The sequence below is a fragment of the Sturnira hondurensis genome, unplaced genomic scaffold (assembly GCF_014824575.4).
Source record: "Sturnira hondurensis isolate 20B ecotype Veracruz unplaced genomic scaffold, ASM1482457v3 Scaffold0014384, whole genome shotgun sequence".
Taxonomy (NCBI): Eukaryota; Metazoa; Chordata; class Mammalia; order Chiroptera; family Phyllostomidae; genus Sturnira; species Sturnira hondurensis.
The window spans coordinates 19,505,574-19,519,974 of record NW_028087015.1 but is presented as its reverse complement, the minus strand read 5'-3'; the positions used below and the strand labels follow the sequence as shown (position 1 = coordinate 19,519,974).

Below are 14,401 nucleotides of genomic sequence, written 5' to 3'. Positions count from 1 at the left end.
AGCCAATTTCCCAAGATGGTCCCCAGAGACAACCTACTCATGCCCTTACGTGGACCCCTCCCACATTGAATATGGCTGACCTTTGTTAGTCATGTACTGAATAATGATGTTTTGGTCAAAAATGTACCACATATATGAGGGTGGTCACATAAGATAATAATGGAGCTGAAAAATTTTACAGCCTAATGACATCGCAACACATTATGTGTTTGTGGTGAGGCGGGTGTGAACCCGTGCTGCCAGTCATGTAAAAGGTATAGCACGTACAGTTATGTACAGTACAATACATAATACTTGATAAAAATAAGACTGTCACTGGTTTACTATACTTTTTGTGAGAATGTACACTTTCCAATGATTAAAAAAAGGTTTGCTGTAAAACATTACCCCATGTGCTGCCAGCAGCATCCTCATACATCTCCTCTTTACCACCTTGACTGCATTATTTTTCTCGTACTTTATTTAGTCTCACATTGTTTTGTGCATTAACCTGCTGTACTGGCTTGTAGCCTAGGAGCAGTGAGCTCTGTCCTATAGTTTGGTTGTGTAGTAGGCCAGGCCATGTAGGTTTGTGTAAGTGCAGTCTATGATGTTCACATAACAAGACTGCCTAGGTATTTTTCAGAATATTCCCTGTCCATAAGCAGCACATGACTGTGATAGCACATTGTGAAAACAACTGTGTGACTTCCCAGGCCAGGTCATAACAGACATTATGGCTTCCACTTTGCTCTTTTTGGAGGAAGCCTGTTGTTATGAGGATACTCAAGCAGCCCTGTGGAGCAGTCAGCTCTGTGAGGAACGAAAACCTCTTGCTGTCAGCCTATAAATGAGCCATCTTCCTTGGGGATCCTTCAGCCACAGTCAAACCTTCACATGCCTTCAGCCTGGACCACATGTTCACGATAATGCCATGGTATCCTGAGACATCCATATTTCTAATTTATAGAAGCTAAGATCATCAAAGATTGTTCCTTTAAGCTGCTAAATCAGCTAATTTGATACAGTAGTAAATAATACAGTGCTATAGAGAAAAGTTATGCTTAGTAAAAACAAGGATGGGGGGGGTAGGCACTATATTTGTCAAGAGGGCATGGATAGGCCTTTCTTATCAAGGCATTGGGGCAGAAACCTTGAAGGAAGCAATCCAGCAAAAGAAGGTTCCAAACAGAGCTTAAAAGGGTTTCTAAGAAAAGAAACAACAGATGTTAGTACCAACAACAGATGCTGGCTTATCCTTGTCAGACGAACAACAACAGTTTCAGTGTGACAGAAGTAGAGTGAGCAGAGTGGGGAACGGGCTGTAGCAGGAGGGCAGAAGTAGGGGAAACAGTGGTGGCAAATCGCATAGGGCCTCCTGGAATAAAGTTGCTCATTCCGTACAAGCTGGTATAACAAAATACCATAGACTGGGTGGCTTATAAGCAACAAGTTTATTTCTCACAGTTCTGGAGGCTGGAAGTCCATGGTCAGGGTGCCAGCATGATCTGGTGAGGGCCCTCTTTCTGGTCACAGACTATTGTATTCTCTCCTGGGTATCTTAGGGAAAAAGCACTAATTCTATCATGAAGGCTCTGCCCTTGTGACCTAATCACCTCCGAAGCCCGAACACCCCTGCAACACCACCACCTTGGGCATTAGGTTTTCTTTCAACATAGGCATTTGGAGATGGAGGGAGGCACAAACATTCAGATCACAGTGGTAAGATGCTTGAATTTTATTCTGAGTCAGGGGAAGAAGACACTGGAAGGTTTTGAGTAAGAAGGGCAACATTGCCTTGACCTAGATTTTTGAAAACATCTCTATCTTCTTTGGTGTTAAGGGCCACTTGGATTCTGAACATGGGATCTTCAGCTTGTAACTGTGATGGCCGGTTCAGTTAGGCTGTGCAGATGAGTTCAAGCACCCCTTAAACCCTTAACATTTCATGTTTCCTACAGAACTGCGCTGCTACATCCAAGGGCAGAGTTAACTGAAATAGTCCGAGGCTAGTCCGAATGGAGAAGAGCTGCTAATTGTAACATACACGCGGGAGTTCCAAGGTTTAGTACCAACAAACGAATGCAAAATTTCACGAAATCTTTTGGGTGATGACATGCCGAAATAATAACATTTTGGATATACTGGGTTAAATAAACATGTCGACCTTACCTCCTTTTTTTTTTCTTTTTAAAATCGTGGCTACTATTCTTTTTAAAATCGATTTAAATAGTAGCCACGATTTAATATGGCTTATGTGGCTTGGATTAGATTTCTATTGGGCAGCGATTTGGCTGGCTCTTTACTCCTCGTTGGCATTTTTTCATTCGTGTCTTTCGCCTGCGCTTTTCCCTCGAAGGGCCTCCCGAGAAGGGCTGGGCTTAGGCCTGGGCTCTCGGTTTTCCTGTGCATCCCCTCAGCCTCAGGCCTGAGTGTCCCGCGTCTCTGGACTCTAGCCGGCCGGCGAAGGCTCGGGTGGGCAGATCCGAGGGCCGGCAACCCTCGCTTTCGTGACACCAGTTCACGGGGAGGCAGAGGCGCCGCGGGTGGTCCTCGGGAAAGCTCCGACCGTCGCGGGGACCTCAGAACCACTCTCAGGGGAGCCGCCCGGGCCGCCCCACTTCTCCTTTTGCCGCAGTGATCATATAAACCACCTCACGTCGCTCCCAAAATAAAGAATGAAGGTAAAGTCTCTGAAGCCTCGGATCATCATCCTACCTCAAAGAATTCAATCTAATTTCAGCTTTGAGCACACAATCAATTCCCAGGTTGATCCAATCAACACCAGCCGTAGGACGAGTAGGCGGGGCACGGTTGGCCAATGGCATCTCTTGCCCTTCCTGGCTCCTCATTGGAAGAGATGCAGGTCGAGAGGAGGGACTTCCTATCCAGCCGGGAATGACTTCCCACATGTACGGTCTCCGCCCTCGGATTCACTCCGGAAGTCGGCGTCAACTCTATCTCTTGGCCGGCAGTGAAGCGAGTTAAGGTTTGAGCGTTTCCTGAGATCAGGACGCTGATCACTACATTTCTGCCTCTGTTGCCCCTTATTTCCAGCCCGAGGATGGCGACGTACACCTGCATCACCTGCCGGGTGGCGTTCGAAGACCCGGAGATGCAGCGGGCTCACTACAAGACGGATTGGCACCGCTACAACTTGAAGCGAAAAGTGGCCGACATGGCCCCGGTCACTGCTGAGGGCTTCCAGGAGCGCGTGCGGGCCCAGCGGGCCGTGGCGGAGCAGGAGAGCAAGGGCACCGCCACCTACTGCACCGTCTGCAGTAAGAAGTTCGCCTGTTTGAACGCCTACGAAAACCACCTGAAGTCCCGGCGGCATGTGGAGCTGGAGAGGAAGGCGGTGAATCGCAAGGTGGAGATGATGAATGAGAAGAACTTAGAGAAAGGGTTGGGCTTGGACAGTATGGACAAGGATGCCATGAACGTGGCCATCCAGCAGATCATCAAGGCTCAGCCGTCTCCCAAGAAGGGCCCCATAGCGCCTAATAAAGAGTCCGGGAGTCCCGGGAGTCCCTTGGCGGCGGCCGATGGAGGACGTTTTACTAATGAACGAGACCCAGCGGAGAAACCTCCCCGGTTGCAGTGGTTTGAACGGCAAGCGAAGAAGCTGGCGAAGCAGCAGGGGGAGGAAGGGAGTGAGGAGGAAGACCTGGATGGAGACGGTAAGGGCCCTGGGGCGGGCCGTGGGGGAGGGATGTAGGAAATTGGTCCCCTTTGGTGTCCACATGGTTACTTCAGGGTTGAATTCCGATTTTAAGAGGACGTTGTAGGGGAGGTTTCGCGGGTTTCTGAAGTCGCCTGTCCAGCATCTCTGCGGGAATTTTGTCTGTTTCCTTCACTGTGGGAGATTCAGGGCCTGAAAGCTTCCTTGGAGGAAAATAGGTCCTTAATAAACACTTGTAGAATGAGTTGATGCCTTCTCTGTTTTGAATTAGGAGGCTTTTTAAAAACATATGCCTAGAAGGGCATGCTGTAATTCTCTTGGGTTTCTAGTTATGGATTCACACTTAATTTAGTTGACCGAAACAATCAAATGAGGGGCTCAGAATCAGCGAGCTAGCCTGAAATGAGAAGCTGGAGCCAGCATTCTGGCTTCTTGACTTTGAGTTATTTATTCTTTCTTTTCCTCATCACACATCCTTTGACACTGATGGTATGTGTACATATAGACACGGGAAGGAAACAAAGACCCCTTCAGGAGCTTACTGTGGGCTGGAGGAGAAGGATTAAGGACTTCCTCAGCCATACAAATTGGTCTGTGGCAAAGGAATAGTTAAATTTGAGATCTTGAAAGAGGGCTTGTCCTGGGTGGTAAATCAGCACCCTCCCCCCGACCCCCAACGCTGGACACTAGCACCTCCTGTTTGTGGATTTGTGTGGGTTCTTGATTGTGATGACCACTTTGCTTAAACTAACTTTGTTTTTCAAATCTCTGGCTTGAAGATTGGGAAGATCTTGATTCTGATGAAGAACTGAAAGGTGAGGATGCTGAATCCATGGATGAGTTGGAGGAGCAGGATGCAGAGGAGAAAGAGGCTGGAGGAAGTGCCCCACTTGGTGCCATCTCTATAAAGGACTGCTTATTTTGTCCCCATCATTCAAGCTCCCTCATGAAGAATGTGGCTCACATGACTAAAATCCATAGCTTCTTTATTCCTGATATAGAATATCTTTCGGATCTTAAGGGACTGATTCAGTATTTGGGTAAGTACAGTAGCTTTTCTTTAATGAGGAAATGGCATATTATTGGGGGGCAGGTCTTAAGGAAACCTTAGCTTTATGTTTCCTATCAATCTTGACTTAATTACATGTTTGTGAAGATAGAAACTTGATGCATCTTTTTCGAATCGTGCAAATATATGGTGAGATTTAATCTGGCTACAGAAGCTTTTTTCATATCTTTTTTTCTCAAATTATTTTTCCAGGAGAGAAAGTTGGTGTGGGGAAGATTTGCTTGTGGTGCAACGAGAAAGGAAAGTCCTTCTACTCCACAGAAGCTGTACAAGCGCATATGAATGACAAAAGCCACTGTAAGCTCTTCACAGATGGTGATGCTGTTTTGGAATTTGCAGACTTCTATGACTTTAGGTAAATCTGCAGTTTGTAATGTGTGGCAAAGGGAAGTCATCGTTTTTGCATTGAAGTGACATTAGGTGTGCCGGTGCCTGATATGTTTGGCACTTGTACGGTATATTCTTGTAACTTTTATAGCACTTCTGTAGGGGTGTTATTCCCTCTCGTTTTATAGATAAGAACCTGAGTGTAACAGTTACACACACAAACATGTGATACAGAGATCTGATAAAGAGATCTCAGACCCCACACTGAAATTTTTCTGACTTGAAAACTTGGGGGCTTTTTGGCAGTTTAATGGCCGAGAGTTCGGTTTTGCCAGTTAACCTTAAGAACAGAGGCATACGAGTTAGGTTTTGGTTTCTCTAAAACAGCGACCTTGAAGCACAAGCTATCTCCTAGGGGGGTTGAGGTGGTTGGGGAACTAGACTCTTCCCAGGCATTTGATGGTAAAATTATATCAAAGGGATTCGTTCACTCTTTACTAGGAACTTGTATAATTGATATATCATGCACTGAATCTATGCTTGGCACTCTTGAACAGCTAATTGCTTGGGTCAAGATGCCTGTGACCTAGCACAGTGTGCTATACAGGTGTGTGTAATACCATGCCACAGGTGCGTAATTCATGTGATATTAGTGGTCAGAAAATTCCTCGTCTTTTCAGTTGTCCTTTTTCATTTTCTTCCTCATTTCTCTCATAGTGAGGGTTTTTCATTTTTGTTATTTTGGTAGCTGTGTAGTGGCATCTTATTGTGCTTTTAATTAGCATTTTCCTTATGACCACTGTAGATGAGAATCTTTCATGTATTAATTAGCTATTTAGATTTAGATGTCTCTTGTGAAGTGTTTGATCAAGTCTTTTGTCTGTTTTTTCTTTTGGGTTATCTGTCTACTATTAACATTTTATATGTAACTGTCCAGTTATTTTCTATATATTTAATGTTGATATTTCCAGGAACATAGACATTCTTCCAGACCTACACTGTCCAATATGGCAGTTACTGGGTGCTCATGTGGCTCTTTAAGTTAATTAGAAATTAAGTTATAAATTTAAAAATGTAGTTTTTCACTTGCATAGCTACATAGCTACATGTCAAAGCTCAGTGCTTAAAAGCACATTGGTTAGTAGCTGCCATTTCGGACACACAAACAATGACTGTATCACAGTGTTCCATTGGACAACACTGTTCTAGAACCTTAAAAAATTTTTTTTTTAATTTTCGGTTACCGTTGATGTACAATATTATGTTTCAGCTGTATAGGATAGTGATTAGACATGTATAACTTACAAGGTGATCACCCTGAGAAGTCTCTCACTCACCGGACACCATGCATAGTTATTGCGGTTTTATTGACTGTGTTCCCTATGCTGTACTTTACGTCTCCATGACGGTTCCTCCCCACCCCCATTGCCCCCTTCTCCTCAGCCCCATCTGGCACCCATTGGTTTACAGAGCTTCTTATTATAATGGGTAAATTGATGAGAACTGAATCTCCAGCTCTGCCTTTTCTTCCTTTCTGACTTCTTTCTTAGAAACGAATAGGTAAAAAAATTCAATTTTGGGTCATTTGTTCATTCTTTTTTAGCACAATTTTAGGTTCAGAGCAAAATTGAGCTGCAGGTACAGAGATTTTTCCCCTGCTCCCCACACACTTGCATGGCCTCCCCCATTATCAACATCTTCCACTGGGTGTACATTTGCTACAATTGATGAACCTGCACTGACTCATTATTATCTAACTCCACAGTTTGCATTAGAGTTCACTCTTGGTGTTCTTCATTGGTCAGATGTGTAATGATGTGTATCCACCATTATAATGTCCTGCAGAGTAGTTTCACTGCCTTAAAAATCCTGTGTGTTCCCTCCCTCTACTGTAAACCCTGGAAACCACCGGTCTTTATGTTCTCCATAGATTTGCTTTTTCCATAACTTCAGGTAATTTGAATCATACAGTATGTGGCCTTTTCAGACTGGCTTCTTTCACTTAGTAATATTCATTTAAGGTTCCTCCATGTCTTTATGGCTTGGCAGCTCCTTTCTTTTTGGTCTGAATAGTATTCCACTGTCTGTATATACCACCCTTTATCCCTTCACCTAATGAAGAACATTTTGGTTACTTCCAAGTTTCAGCAATTATGGATAAAGCTGCTATGAATATCTGTTTGCCGGATTTTGTGTTGACAGTAGTTCTTGGCTCCTTTGGGAATACACCAAGCAGCAAGATTTCTGGACCATGTGGTAAAAGAATGACCGTATATCATTAGCTTTGTAAAAAAGTGCCGCACTGTCGTCCAGAGTGGATTTACCATACCATTTTTCATTCCTACCAGCAATGAATGAGACTTTCTGAGAGTCCACATCCTCATGAGCATTGGTGTTAGTGTCCTGGATTTTGGCCAGATTTAAACATTTCATTGTTTTAATCTACATTTCTCTGATAATATGATGTGGAGCGTCTTTTTACATGCTTATTTGCCATCTGTATATCTTCTTAAGAAGTAAAGTGTCTGTAAGTCTTTGGTCCATTTTTTACTTGGGTATTTGTTTTCTTACTGAATTTTAAAAATATTTTTGATAACAGTATTTTATCAGATGTGTCTTCTGAAAATATTTTCTTTTGTCTGTGGCTTGTATTTGAATATCCTTGACATTGTTTTCTGCAGAGGAGACATTTTTAACTTTAACATAGTCTAATTTATCAGTTGTTCTCTTTCGTGGATATCGTGCCTTTGTTGTGGAACCTGTAAAGTCATCCCCACACCCCAGATCACCTAGGTTTGTCTTGTGTTATCTTCTAGGTGTTTTTGTAGTTTCATGTTTTTCTTTTAGTTCTGTGATCTGTTTTGAGTTCACAAGTCATTTGCACACTTGTCCTTCAGAGAAAATGCTAAAAAGGTGCTTGCCCTCAAACCTTTCAGCTTGTAGACCCTGTACTCTGCTTCTCCCCTTTGGATACCTAGTGGGTGTGCCATCTTCGCAAATGCAGTTGATGTCTTTCGATAACTTTGAGGTATCAGTCTATTTATTCATGCCTTTTACTGGCTTCCAGGAGTAGCTACCCAGATCATAAGGACGGGGAGGATCCTGAGCAGGCCGAGGTGTTGCCCTCAGAAAAGACCTTGGATTATGACGATGAAACCATGGAGCTGATTCTTCCTTCTGGTACGTGCATTTGTCAAAAATAAATAGCTTAATGCCTGTAAGACCGTCAGAGAGGCATGTTCCCATCCATTCTTTTCCATATTGAGGGAAAAAGAACATACAACTTAAAATGTGTGTTTGTGTTTTCAGGTATGCGATACCTTCTCAGGGTGGCCTCTTAGCTCTGTGTTGGCTGTTTTGTTTAAATTGCATCCCTATTTTTATTTTCAAATATGTAGACCTGTTCTATTCCACTTATCAGTTTTTTGTGCCACGTTAACGTTTTTCTCGTTAATCTTGACATTGCTTTTATTCTTTGGACTGATTCCAATTTCCTTATGTTGCTCAGACTTCCAAATTGATGGTTGGATATGGGGTGTATCTGATTGACAGCTCCCAGATTGCCTGTTTCTGGTTCTAGGGGGGAGGGTTAGAGTTTGAGTTCTGTCTTGTACTGTGGGAACAGTATTTGCAGCGGTGGGAATTTAACCGAGGTGTGTTAAAGGTGGTGGAAAGGCCTGAATGCAAGAGGCACCCCTATTCACAATGTGACGATTACCTGATGAGAATAGGAGAAACTACTGGAGAAACGTGAGAAAGAGAAGGGAATGGTAGAGATAAGAAGGTGCTAAAAATACTGGGCATTTCCTGAGCAGTTAGCATGTCCAGGCAGATATATTAGATATATTATTTTATTTTTACAAGCCTGAGGGACTTGGACTGTATTTACCTGCAGTACTGGGAACAGGTTACTTTGCCTCTGTAGCATTAGGTAGTGAAAGAGAGGGGCGGGAGGTGCACTGAAAGTCCAATATCCCTGGTTTTTAAAGCCTGGGTTTTCTTGCTCACAGCTGCAGGTCACCTGCAGCCATGTTATTTGAAAGTATTGGCTATTAAACCTCAGGACAGCTACATGAGGTGGAGTATATTTAGTCTAAAAGTATATTTTGTAGCACTCTTAACACAAATCAGCTACACCAACTGATTTGGTGTTAAGAGTGCTGCAAAATATACTTTTAGACAGACTTAGGAAAGACCTATCTAGTAGCCAGGTACTTACCTTAATAGATTGGCTTTAATCTGGCTTCAAACACAGTAGTTGTGATACCGTAAATCTAGGCCTTCAGGTCGAGTGTCTGATCCCAGAACCAGTGACAAAGAACCTCCAGTAGAGGGCACTGTGAGCATTATTTTGGAAACTGGTCTGGCTCAGTTGCTTGAAGTCTTCGCTCTTCAGTTCCTGTGGAGTAAGTCGGTTTGAAAAACGCATCTAGTGAGCTGCAGACTAGCCAGGTGAAACTGTTGGTGGGTCCACAAGAGATAGGTAACCCTAGAAAATGACAGCTGGAGATATTTTTCTTTTCTACTGTTCAATGTCATGGATTGTGAAGCTGATTGCTAAGTAGGCGTGGGCAGTTCTGTGAGTGGTTATTGCTGTGGTGACAGATAGATGGACCAGTTGTGACTTCACCATAACTCACCACATCCTCACTGACAGTGGTAACCCATCTGTTAGGTATTGGGCAGGCACAGTGTGTTCTCAAGATAATTCTCCTTGAGGAGCCTCCAAGTTGAGCTGTTCTCAGCACATTACACTTGGTGCTCAATGTCATGTGCTCACCGTCCTTGACACAGGGCAGGGGTGGCTCTAAACACTGCGGGTTTTCATTTCTCCTGCTGGCTGGTGGACACCTTGGCATTGAGTAATGAATGCCAAACGCCCTTTTCAAGGGCGTTTTAAAAAGTCACACTTCAATAAATACGTGTTTCCAAATGCTGCTTAAGAATATAAGTATACTGATGCATTATGTACTAGTGACCAGCATTGTCATTTAACGATTCTGAGGTAGTCATCGTTATAATCCTGGAGTGTTCTGACCCAACCTTATACACAGAAACTCACGGTGAACAGTGGCAGGGGTTCCTGCTACAGTCTTCACGTACGCTGGGTCCATACCCCTCAGCTGTGTCTCACTTATTTTGTGTGGTTGTGGAGGTTTGGCAACTGTTAAGCTGCCAGAACAGTCAGGTTCAGGGAAACTGTTTTCATCCATGTTGGTGTTCAAAGACCATGTTCTCTGGTTTGGGTGTTTCTTTTTGTCATCCCTTGAGTCTGATGACAAAACAGTCTGAAGTAACTACTTCTCCATACCTGTGTAGCAAATAAACTGCTTTCAGGTAACTTGCCAGGTAGACAGACTTAAAACAAAATCGCCCACCAGACAGAATGTTTTTTCATGTGAATTAAAGATCTAGATCCTAGAAGCAAACACAGCCATCGCCATATTTATAGTGTCCTGTTCATGGTCTTTCTCACAGAGGAGTCTGAAAGAAAGGGTTTTATATGTGTGAATTTCAAACTTTTATATATAAAAATGTCAAACTTTGCCAGAAGCTGTCTGCCTATGGCTAGGTTGTCTAGCCATATTTCCTTCATTTATTTTCAGTGGAAATAGCTGTTTTATGCCTTGTGTATGTGCTGTTGTTAAATTTCTACATGTGTATGTCTGTCTGGAAAGACAGATTGCTTATTCCTGATTAATATTCTTGATTGCTTATTTCCTGATTAATATTCTTGTGAAAACACAACGTGTATTGAGCCATGCTCAGGTGATGCTGATACCACTGGCCCAGAACCATGATTTGAGAGTCACTGGTCTGATGGAGCCTGGAGTTAGTCATCACAGAGGCCTATACCGTAAAGAATCAGGTAGTCAGTAGAAATTCAACTCTGAAAGCGTGGTTGACTTGCATAGTTTTATCAGACCCTTCTAAATAAGCAAAAGCTGTAGAGAGAATACAACTGTATCTTTTAAAATCCTAGTTCACCTGGTAACTAGGTGAACTAGGCTTTTTCCATTATTTAGAAAGCAATAGGGTGTTGTTTCTCAACCCAGACATTACTGACAGTTTGGGCCAGGTAACTCAGTGCATTGCAGGGTGTGTAGCTATGTCCCTGACCTCTATCCACTAAAGGCCTTGTCCACCCTCTTGCTGTAACAACCAAACATGTCTCTGGTCCTTGCCAAGTGCCCTCGGTAAAATCACCCCTGTTTAAGAACCACTGCTGTAGAGGATTTAAGTGAAGGAAAGGTGGACTGAGTTCTGTTCTAGACTCAGGCTGTGGCTTGTGGGCCTAAACATCAAGACTGTCCTCTGTACTTAATCTTCTTTCTATTAAAATAAAAAAAATAGGACCCTTACCTTCCAGGGTCCTGTGATCTGTGTTAGTAGCTGTTGCTGTGTGAGTTCTAGGGAGGCGTTTTGTATGACAGTACAAGATGCACAGCTTTTCACTTAAAGGTGACTTGCCATCCTCTTTTTAAAAATCTGGTTTGGGTTTTTTTTTTTATTTTTTAATAAGCTGCTTTATCTTTTCTCACCAGATAGAGCAAATTTTACTCTGGCATATCTATTTTCCAGCTCGATACCTGTAAAGTCTGATGGGGAAAGTTCTTGCTTTATAGCTCTGTCTTGGAAAACTATGTAACTCAGTGGCTGAATGTTTTTCTTGAAAAACAGGCGCCAGAGTGGGTCATCGTTCCTTGATGAGATACTACAAACAGCGATTCGGCTTGTCAAGAACTGTGGCAGTTGCCAAGAATCAAAAGGCCGTGGGCCGAGTCCTGCAGCAGTACAGAGCCCTGGGATGGACCGGCAGCACAGGTGTGTCAGCGTGGACGGCCACGGACCAGCCCACGAACTTGTTTTATAGCGAGGGGCTGGCGTGAAGTTGCTTCTGTTTATGTTATCTTCGTGGAATGTCACCCTCTTGGCTCTTTGGCTTCCTTTACCACTTGATATATTTATGGCAGTTAGCCCAAAGCTCTTTGACTTAAAACATTTATATTCCTGTCACAGTAACTTCCTAAAACTGTATATACACCATTAACTTTTTCAGAAGGTAACAATTTCCAGAAAAAGTATTTAGTAATCATCAAAGTTTGGAATTGTCCTGGAGGTTACACACAAGAATTAAATAGTATCCTTGTGGCAAATAGCCTGAGCTGTGGAGTGAAACATGACCTATCTGATAAACTTGTGAGTTCTTGAATGAAATGACAAGCGTAATTTAAGTCAGTCACACCTCTTTTTCCTCACTTGTAAAATGATGATGATGATGATAGGACCTCCCTCACAGCGTGGGGCAGATTGAGTATCATGGCGCATGTGTGACGCAGTGCGTGCACACGAGCAGGGCTGCTGTCCCTCCTTTTTGTAACTTTCCCATAGAAAAGTTAGTAAGAGCCAGAGGAATAAAGCACGCTGCTGAAACTGTTAGTCTTTGACACATCATCGTTGTGCAATTATTTAAAGCTATTCTGATGTGTCTGCTGTATAACTCTGTCCTTAGTTCTTCTGGGAAAGCATCAGTCCATTAGAGGACTGTGGAGACGATAAGAGAGGTCTTTTATTTATTTATTTATTTTTATTTTATTTATTTATCTTTAGAGGGGAAGGGAAGGAGAGAGGGAGAGAAATATCAATGTATGGTTGCCTCTGCCAAGGACACACAATGTATTATTGTGTGTCCCCTGCCAGGAACTGGCCTGCAACCCAGGCATGTGCCCTGACTGGGAATCGAACCGAGATCCTCTGGTTCGCAGGCCTGTGCTCAATCCACTGAGCTACACCAGCCAGGGCAAGAGAGGTCTTTTTTAATAGCCTGGAAAGCCATGTCCAACTAAAATCCACTTTCAGTGCCACTGTGTTTAAACATACTTGGTTTCCTTTACTGTGGCTACTGGCGAGCTTTACTGTTAGGTCAGAACAGATGAAGTACAGGGAGAACTAGCAGCGAAAAGGCTCTGTCCTGTGGTCTGGCTTCTGCTGACCCTCAGGCAAGAGGGGGCCTGTGCTGGAGACCATGACTCGATCAGCTGCAGACCCTTAGAACATCGCTCGGGCCCTAAAGTGCACCTGCTTGGTGGCATTGTGACCTGCGGCCACTTAAATCTAGCAGACAGTGACTTTTATCTCACACGTCTTGATTCTGTAACTCAGTTTATAGTCTCTGCTCTTTCTCTGTCCCCTTAGATGAATGGGACTTTGCCTTTGGGCTTATAGACCCTTTCCGGACGATGAAAAATAAAGAGGGTCATCCCAGAGGAAAGCATATATAGGGAGAAGTTCTGGTATGCAATTCTGGGTCCACATAAACCCCATGGAGGTCCTAAGTTAGCAGCTTTTCTTTAAATACGAGAACCCTCAACTGAGTTTGAGATTCTCTGCAAAGGTTGGCTTTTCTCCGATCACAAATAGCAGACGTTTGCCTCATTTCTTACCTCCTTTCCAACCACAGGAGCAGCCCTTATGAACAAGCGGGACATGCAGTATGTTCAAAGGATGAAGTCCAAGTGGTTGCTGAAGACGGCAATGAAGAACAATGCCACCAAGCAGATGCACTTTAGGCCCCAAGTCATATTCTAAGGGTCTGCCGCCGATGGAGTCGTCGTCCCCTGCACGGGTGCCGGCCTTGCCTGAGGACCAGCGGGAGCCGCACTGCGTGACAGAGTCCATGTGCTGCTCCCCTTCTCCCCGCACTTCATCTGTTCTGACCTAGTAATAAAAGGCAGAATCATATTGGCTTTCAAATGTCATTTCTATGCAGGGTTTAGAGGTTATATTTTCACAGGGTGAGTGGTGTGTCTACTGAACTCAGCTTGCATTACTGCTAGGCGGTGTCTTTATTGTCTCAGCTTTTATCTGATTTATGGCTGTCAGAATAATAGGGGAACTCAAGAGTGACTTGGTCCTTCTCAAGTTTAACTTGCAGAAGAACAACTTTCAGAACCTGGCACTGGAACCTCTGCGAGGGGATTCATTTCAGTGTCACTCATTTGAATGTATAGTGGCTCGTGTGGCAGTGAGAGTCTCTGGGCACGCTCGTTGGATCCCAGCAGTTCAGGAGCGTGTCAGAGGCGTGCTGTAAGGCTGCTCATTTCCAAACGTGGACACACAAGAACGATCGTGCAGTGCGCTCGGCTCCCCATGCTGCTGTTCCCGGAGCAGCTAGTTCGGGAAGGAAATAAATGTAAAAGGTTTAGATCCCATTTGAAAAACAGATTACCTCAGGGTGAAATCTCTGAAGAGATTCTCAGTTTAGCTGGTTGAGAGGAAACAGTGTTTTATTGGAAATGAAACCTGAAGTTCAAATCCATTGAGCTACCTTTGTGACTTTGCAA

At 43.7% G+C, this 14,401-nt stretch overlaps 1 protein-coding gene across 1 annotated transcript; it reads left to right on the top strand.

Annotated features, from left to right (window-relative positions):
• Positions 1-2,888: 2,888 nt before the first annotated feature.
• On the top strand, positions 2,889-13,799 carry ZNF622 (zinc finger protein 622). Its single transcript, XM_037063033.1, has 6 exons — positions 2,889-3,659; positions 4,441-4,701; positions 4,923-5,085; positions 8,125-8,237; positions 11,739-11,882; positions 13,519-13,799. Exons 1-6 carry the CDS (start codon positions 3,044-3,046, stop codon positions 13,644-13,646), a joined length of 1,425 nt encoding a protein of 474 aa, XP_036918928.1. The 5' UTR covers positions 2,889-3,043; the 3' UTR covers positions 13,647-13,799.
• Positions 13,800-14,401: the final 602 nt, after the last annotated feature.

Excerpts from the sequence above, each read along its gene's own strand:
- ZNF622 (XM_037063033.1), top strand. The coding sequence starts at position 3,044 with ATGGCGACGTACACCTGCATCACCTGCCGGGTGGCGTTCGAAGACCCG. Across the intron at positions 3,660-4,440 it reads GGAAGACCTGGATGGAGACG|ATTGGGAAGATCTTGATTCT; the intron begins GTAAGGGCCCTG and ends TCTGGCTTGAAG. Across the intron at positions 4,702-4,922 it reads GGGACTGATTCAGTATTTGG|GAGAGAAAGTTGGTGTGGGG; the intron begins GTAAGTACAGTA and ends TTATTTTTCCAG.